An 8,091-nucleotide genomic window follows, 5' to 3' on the forward strand; every position below is an offset into this window, starting at 1 on the left:
GGGTTTCCTTCCATAACATTCTGATTCAGAGGCAGGAATGCTGCGGTACACTGACACAATTTGGGTGGCAGGGTGGCACAGTGTTAAGCACTGCTGCCTCACAACGCCAGGGACCCGGGTTCAATTCCGGCCTCAGGTCACTGTCTGTGTGGAGTTTAGAGACTGATAGCCAAGTTCCGCACATATGAGGACGGTCTCAAACGGGATCTTGGGTTCATGTCACACTATCTGTAACCCCCACGACTTACCTGGGCGTGCAAAATCTCACTAACTGTCCTGGCTGGAGACAATACACATCTCTTTAACCTGTGCTTAACCCTCTCTCCACTCACATTGTCTGTACCTTTAAGACTTGATTACCTGTAAAGACTCGCATTCCAACCATTATTTTGTAAATTGAGTTTGTGTCTTTATATGCCCCGTTTGTGAACTGAAATCCCACTCAACTGATGAAGGAGCAGCACTCCGAAAGCTAGTGGCTTGTGCTACCAAATAAACCTGTTGGACTTTAACCTGGTGTTGTGAGACTTCTTATTGTGTGGAGTTTGCACATTCTTCCCATGTTTTCTGCATGGGTTTCCTGCGGCTTCCTCCCACAGTCCAAAAGATGTGCAGGTTAGGTGGATTTACCAAGGTAAATTGCCCCTTAGTTTCAGGGGCACTAGCAGGATACATATGTGGTGTTACAGGTGGGATTGTTGTTGGTGCAGGCTCGATGGGCCAAATAGCCTCTTTCTGCACTGTAGGGATTCTGTGATACTATGACAAGTAGACAGAGTAATTCTGTCTTCAACCTATGTCCATATTTCTAATCGAGAAATTTTTATGGAACCAGGAGCAGGAATCCTGGCTGATTCTCTTATGCTTAATGTAGAGATTCTATGATTCTATGAATTTCAGCTCAGATAATCTGTCATTTTCACAGCTCAAAATTAGATTGAACGGTGGATGAATGAAAAAGCACATGGGAACAGAGTGGCTAAATGCGATCAAAGCTGTTTGCTTGCTTAATTCTGACATAGATTAGTTGAGTAGAGTGGTGTCTTTTTGCATTGTGACTGTGATGAAATTTCTATGCCCCATCGAGGTTCAAACATGAAGCATGGCCACATGTACCTGGTCATGGAACTGCACCTCGGCAAGCGGTTTAAAGGGAGATGAGGTAAAGTTGGAGATAAATATGTTTTAAATCAGTGCAAGTGAGATGTTTTGGTCAAGCTGAAGTTGTCTAATGCAAACATGTCATATTAGATGATAATGTGTTTGTCATGCATCCTAGGCAGAACATGTTCAAAGTACCAATAAAGTCTGCCCAGATTATCAATAAACTCTTCTGAAACCAGAAGTAGTGGGGGATTTAGGGGAGGTTTGTTTGTGATAGGGAAGGTTGCTGGAGGGAAGATATCCTGAGATAGGAATCTTAGTCTGCAAACGTGTCGATCTTCAAAAGCATGAATTTATATGGAGAGAGAGAGAGAGAAGCCTAGACAATTGCCTAGGCTGACCAGGTTTCCAAAAAGTGAACAAAGCTGGGGCAGAGGAGGGAACTAATGATGGATGTGAGACAGAACTCAGGAGGGAATACGAGGGAGAAGAACTGAGTGGGCAGGGGAGAGGCACAGATTTTGGAGACAGATGCACAGAGTGGTCAAGCGGAAGGGAAGGAGAAAATGAATGGCATGGAGTGAACAAGATGATCTATGTAAACAGAGAAGGCTGCCAGCAAGATAAAAGAGGCTCCAACAAAGAGACAGAGACTAAGAAAATCAAAACAAAGAGGAGAAAAAGCAAAGAGACCAGGAATCAAAGAGAAAAGGCAAAAAAAAATCAAAGAGGAATGCAGAAAAATCAAAGGTAACTGAGAGACAGGGGACAGAGAAAAAAGAATGAGCTGAAACCATATAGTATGACTTTGCTTTTCTTCACATTTGCTTGTGTTCACTGGGGTGGGATTTTTTTTTCTCTATGCACTCAATTTGGATAAAAATCTCTGTTTAAAGTTTCCCCTCAGTGTATTCAATCTTTGAGTGTGCATAAAACATGCATGAAATGTCCCATCCCCCCCCCCCCCCCCCCCCACCAAAAAGAGGAAAGTACAGTTTGGATGTTCAGGAGATGGTGGGAGGTGAAGGGGGGGGGGGGGGGGGCGGCGGGGGGGAGTTGTTGGGATGAAGCAGCAATTCAGTCCACAGGAAAAGCTTGGATCAGAATCTATGAACATTGCTACATGTGTAACAATACGATGAAAAGCACAACAACCAAGAGGTCGTTGCCTCTTAACCTGTTTGCAACTTTCAGCACTTTTAGTCAGAGGTTTTTTTTATTCCACTGTCTGGGTGTCTTGACTGCTTCTGTATGTTATGACACACCGCCCTCAACAGGCTGGGTGCAGAATCTGACATTAAGTTTTTAAAAAAGCGTTTCACAAAAGTGCTCACCCAGGCATGTTTACATTATTCTGCACAAAGCAACGAAGCCCACTGATTTATAGGCGGCATCGGGAAAGGTTTGCAATTGATTTCTGTATTATTTTGAAAGGAAGAAAATATCACATTGCATGGAGTTTGTCTTTATAATGTTAATTCATTCCCGTTAAGTGAACGATTCTGTTTCTTTCTCTGCGTGAATTAAAGTTTCACAGTGCCTCTCATCCAATAATGACCGTGAAAAAAAATCTTATTATTGCAGTGTCCGGTTGTGATTTTCATGGGGTCCGTGCCAAAACAAAATCAACATACAAACTGATCATTGTTGTAATGGGATTAGCTGTTTGATTCTGGCAAATGCCTGGAATTGTTGCAGAGTGTTTTTATACCGTTACTCTAAAGAAAAAGTCATTGTAGTGTTAAAACAGTTTGTTCAAGGTTGGGATATCCCTAAGCACTCCATGATGCAATGTGTAACGACGCTTGAGTGGGCGGGCATATACAAAAAAAATACTATTATGACTGAGTTTCAAATAATTCTTTTGGGAGCAGGCGTATCGATTTTACTGATAACGGTGGAAACCTTTAAAAGGCTGAGTCCCAGGTCTCTTAATCAGTGCATTAGGGGGGAAGAGAGAGATCAGGGAAACCGGGTTCGTCTACTTAGTCCATCACAGAATTCTCTTGGCTGCACTTTCCCCGGGGAGGAAGAGGATGTCTCTCGACCTGATGGACCGGCTCAAGATGTGGGTGGCGGTGCGCCGGCTGTGTTTCGCCCTGGTGCTGGCCCTGCTGCCCTGTACCAGGCTGGGGCACGCCAGGCCCTCGCCAGACGCGGGGCCACACGTGAACTCCGGCTGGGATCAGACCATCAGGTTCATGCACTTGTACACCGAGCAGGGCACCGGCAGCCTTGCCAGCTACCACCTGCAGATCAATGATGATGGCACAGTGGACGGCAGCGGCGAACGGAGCGCACACAGTAAGCAGACTGAGGGGCGGGGAACAAAACTTGGGGAGAGTTAGCAACAAGAACAGAGGGTGGTGGTGGTGGGGGGCTACTCAGCAGCTAGGCAACATCTATCAGGAGAGAAACAAAGCTAACAAAGTCCACAGACTCTCCAGAAGTGAAAGGAGGGAGTGTAGAAATTGCAACAAAAAGTAGCAACTCCAAGAACAAAACTTTTTTGTTGCAGTTTCTACACTCTCCCTCATTTGTCTGTGAACTCCCAACGTGAACTCTGTTTCTCTCCTGACAGATACTGCCGGTCCTTGTTTCAGATCCCAGCATCCGCAAGCGTTTTGCTGGTTAGCAATGTTTGTTAGAGAGTTAGCAATCTGGGATAGCACGGGGGCGGTAGTTTTTACATCTCTGTGAATATATATTTTTTACATAAACAAAAACGCAGACTGGCGGGGGAGCAATATTTACCATTTTCAACCTCAAGCAAGATTGGGTGAGACTTGACTTCAGGTGGTCCGGGCTGTGTAAGGAGCGGGGGAACTGGTGTGGGTCAGACAAGTACAACCGCTTCGATCTGAACTCAGATATTTACATTGCCACCTGGCCCCAGGCGGAGGCTACACGTGACGGTGTAAGGTTTTTTTAAAGCATTTTTTCAAATGACCATTTGCAACTAACTGAGTTTTATAAAGGGAGAGAGATAGAGAGCAATGTGGGAGTCATGCAGCAATGTGACTGCTCCCCTGTGGTCAATGTCTTTGCAAAGTCTCACTCAAGTTGTTCTTTGAAATTTGTGGATGAAATAGTCTCCCCCACACACAGTAATAGGCAGCACCACGGTAATTGTGTGTGTGTGTTTCTCATGTTTAATGGTTCTATATGTTAACTTGAAATTGCAAGGGGTGGAGAAGATTTTCTCCCCCCCCCCCCCCCCCCAAGAGAAAATATTTTTCTTGCCTCGTTCTTTAGTGATTTGGAACCTCTTGAACACTCAAATTAAAGCCCGCTAAAATGATGCAGCAAGTGTAGCAATGATCAGCAGTGAAGGGACTTGAACCCATTGTTAACCCTGTTGCCTTTGCGTTCCAGGCCTCCTGGAGATAAGGGCAGTGGCTCCGGGAGTGGTGGCGATCAAAGGCTATCACAGCGGCCGCTATCTGTGCATGGAGAGAGAAGGCAGGCTGCTCGGCTCGGTAAGTTCTCACCGGAAACCCCCGGCTCTCAGCTTCCCTTTATCTGACCATTTTAAAAATACAGCGACTGCATCTCCACTGCAGATAAGCAACTGTGTGCTGTCTGTGCGTGCATCTGTGTGTCAGTGTGTTAGTGTGCCTGTGTCAGTTTGCGTGTGTCTGTCATTGTGTGACTGTGTGTTTGTGTATCAGTTTGTGTGTGCCTGTGTCAGTGTGTGACTTTGTGTGTGTCAGTGTGTGACTTTGTGTGTCAGTGTGTATGCGTTGGTGTGTGTGTGTGTCAGTGTGTGTGTCAGTGTATATCTGTGTTAGTGTGCGTGTATGTGCGTATCAGTGTGTTTGTCAGTATCTGTGACAGTGTGTGTCTGTCTGTGTCTGTCAGTGTGAGCGCATTTGTTTGTCAGTCTCTGCTTGTGTCAACCTGTGTCAGCCTGTCTGTGTCAGTGTGTGTGTGTCAGTGTGTCTGTGTATCAATGTGTGTGTCAGTCGGTCTGTGTGTCAGTGTATGTTTGTGTGCCAGCCTGTCTGTGTGTCAGTGTGTGTGCGTTGGGGGAGGGATGCTCATGTTAACAGTGATTTCACCAATTACCTAATGGTCGGGTGCAATGCCTCCTTATCTGAGCATGCTAGCACCAGCAGCAGGTCTATTGTGGGTTATTGACCTCAGAGTTCACTGACCTGCAGATCCACATGGCAGCCCCTGGGCGCCAGTGTTGTCAGCTGTCAGTGTGAAGAATAATGAAAACACATCGGCTAATCACTCTCTTTTTATTCCCTTCTCTCCCCCCCCCCCCCTTTCCCTTTTATTTCTTCAGCTATCTTACAACGAAGCTGATTGCTCATTTAATGAGCGCTTGCTGTCCGGCACCTACAACTTGTACTGGTCGGAGAAGTATGGAGCTGCCGTGTCCTTAAGCAGCCGGAGGCAGCGAGCCCACTCCAGAGGGAGGGCATTCCCTCCCCTCTCTCAGTTCCTGCCCATGCGGAACACGCAGCCTCTCCGGCCGCTTCCCGCTGACCATTCCAGGGAAACTCCTGAACTCGACTCGCTGCCCGCTTCAGTTGTTCAGACCAACAGCATGGATCCTCTGGATTTCACATACGAAGCCAGATGAAGACAATTTCTTTCGACCTGTGATTGCAATTGCACTTTTTTTGACTAATTGTTTGACTGCTTCCTACTCGGCTACCTAGCCCTGCTGAAGAGGACACAGTGCCTGATTATGAGGTCTCTGTCACTTCCGAGTTTAACTTTTTTTAAATGCAGGCAACCTCATTTTAGAAAGAATTTGCAGTATGAATATTGGACAAGTGAAGTACTGAATGAGTGCAAGCACTGGGCCTGCAATGTTACAGATATCATAGAATCCCTACAGTGCAGAAGGAGGCCATTTGGCCCATTGAGTCAGTGCTGACTCTCCGAAAGGGCATCTCGCTCATAGAACATAGAACATAGAACATTACAGCGCAGAACAGGCCCTTCGGCCCACGATGTTGCACCGACCAGTTAAAAAAAAAAACTGTGACCCTCCAACCTAAACCAATTTCTTTTCGTCCATGAACCTATCTACGGATCTCTTAAACGCCCCCAAACTAGGCGCATTTACTACTGATGCTGGCAGGGCATTCCAATCCCTCACCACCCTCTGGGTAAAGAACCTACCCCTGACATCGGTTCTATAACTACCCCCCCTCAATTTAAAGCCATGCCCCCTCGTGCTGGATTTCTCCATCAGGCCCACCATCCCCGCTGCCCGATCCCCGTAACCCCGTGCACTTACCATGGCTAATCCACCTGACCTATACATGTAAAGTGTAACTCTACTTTATGGGTGGCACAGTGGTTAGCACTGCTGCCTCACAGCGCCAAGGACCCGGGTTCAATTCCGGCCTCGGGTGACTGTGTGGAGTCCGCACGTTCTCCTCGTACCTGCGTGGGTTTCCTCCGGCTGCTCCGGTTTCCTCCCACAGTCCAAAAATGTCTGGGTTAGATTGATTGTAAGAAGTTTAACAACACCAGGTTAAAGTCCAACAGGTTTATTTGGTAGCAAAAGCCACACAAGCTTTCGGAGCTTGATTGGCCATGCTAATGCTCCCTCAGGGAGCCTAGCAGGGTAAATGCATGGGGTTACGGGGATAGGGCCTGGGTAGGATTGTTGGATGCAGGCTCAATGGGCTGAATGGCCTCCTTCTGCACTATAGGGACTCTATGATACTGGGAAAAGGGATGCAGCAAATAGGAAATCAGATAAAAGGTTCAATGTAACGGGGTGGTGGAGAGATGCAGTAACCCCTTTTTTGTAAGATTGAAGATTAAAGGTAACTCCCCCATTTTGTAGGATGTTGCTAGAAGGGTCAGTGTACACCTGCACTGTTAGATTGAGGATAAAGGGTACTATATAGAAATCCTATAATAGGAAGAGGAATAATGGCTTCAGTTTAAATCTCCTACAAGGAAGGGGTAGAGAGCAATTTAAACTATCTCTTTTATGAGAGGAGCCAGAGAATGGAGTTTAGACCTGAGGAGTGGGAGTCGAAGGCACAGTTTAAACCCCTGTCACAGAAGGAAGGTTGGAAGAGGAAATTGAAGATGTTTCTAAAAGATGGGGAGTTCAGCTTAAATTCAGTTAAAATCCCATCGGTTAGTTAAAATAACCTTTCTGAGGGAAAATATTCAGGAGAGATTGTGCAGTTTAAAGTGCTGTGGGGAGAGAGGGCTCTTAAAGTTGCAATTTAATTCACATTCCTGGGAAAAGCACGGAATAATTTAAAAAAACCAGACTTTACAAACTGGAATTGTAGTATACGGGCGGCATGGTTAGCACCACTGCCTCACAGCTCCAGGGACTTGGGTTCGATTCCCGGCTTGGATCACTGTCTGTGTGGAGTTTACATCTTCTCCCTGTGTCTGCGTGGGTTTCCTCCGGGTACTCCAGTTTCCTCCCACAGTCCAAAGATGTGTGGGTTAGGTGCATTGGCTATGCTAAATTGCCCCGGGATGCGTAGGTAAGAGGAATTAGCAGGGTAAATATTTGGGGTTACGGAGATAGGGCCTAGATGGGATTGTTGTCGCTGCAGACTTGATGGGCTGAATGGCCTCCTTCTGCAGAGTAGGGATTCTATGGATTCTATGATCTGATATTGCAAACTTATAAGTTGTCCTGTTGAATTTGAAGGAGCTTTGTATGGAGGAAATTATTTGCAAACTTAGCCAAACAAGCACTTGACCATTTCTAAGGTATTTATAATTAACTTATTATATATACAGTGGTTCCCTCTATTTTGTTACTATATTTATGTACATATATTTATACATTTTTTTCAGTTTTGTGTAATTCAGTTTAAAGGAACCTGTGTTCTTAGAAGGCTAATTACCTTTGCTTGATTGATTAATAAATAAAAGCAAATTACTTGAAGTTACATGTGAAGGTTTGTGCTTAGTGCACAGCTTAAGTAGAGTCCATCTCTGGTGTCTGCCAATTAAATGAATCAACCAGTTATTTTTCAT

The 8,091-nt window shown here is 45.7% G+C and overlaps 1 protein-coding gene across 1 annotated transcript; it reads left to right on the forward strand.

Annotated features, from left to right (window-relative positions):
* Window positions 1–3,140: 3,140 nt before the first annotated feature.
* fgf19 (fibroblast growth factor 19) lies at window positions 3,141–5,698 on the forward strand. The gene is made up of 3 exons (XM_078221401.1): window positions 3,141–3,408; window positions 4,480–4,583; window positions 5,399–5,698. The coding sequence occupies exons 1-3, from the start codon at window positions 3,141–3,143 to the stop codon at window positions 5,696–5,698; spliced, it is 672 nt and encodes a 223-aa protein (XP_078077527.1).
* The last annotated feature ends 2,393 nt before the right edge of the window (window positions 5,699–8,091 follow it).

Source organism: Mustelus asterias, chromosome 9 (assembly GCF_964213995.1).
Source record: "Mustelus asterias chromosome 9, sMusAst1.hap1.1, whole genome shotgun sequence".
Lineage (NCBI taxonomy): Eukaryota > Metazoa > Chordata > Chondrichthyes > Carcharhiniformes > Triakidae > Mustelus > Mustelus asterias.

Coding starts and splice junctions, on each gene's coding strand:
- fgf19 (XM_078221401.1), top strand. CDS start 3,141: ATGTCTCTCGACCTGATGGACCGGCTCAAGATGTGGGTGGCGGTGCGC. Junction 3,409..4,479: donor CGGCGAACGGAGCGCACACA/GTAAGCAGACTG, acceptor TTTGCGTTCCAG/GCCTCCTGGAGATAAGGGCA. Junction 4,584..5,398: donor AAGGCAGGCTGCTCGGCTCG/GTAAGTTCTCAC, acceptor TTATTTCTTCAG/CTATCTTACAACGAAGCTGA.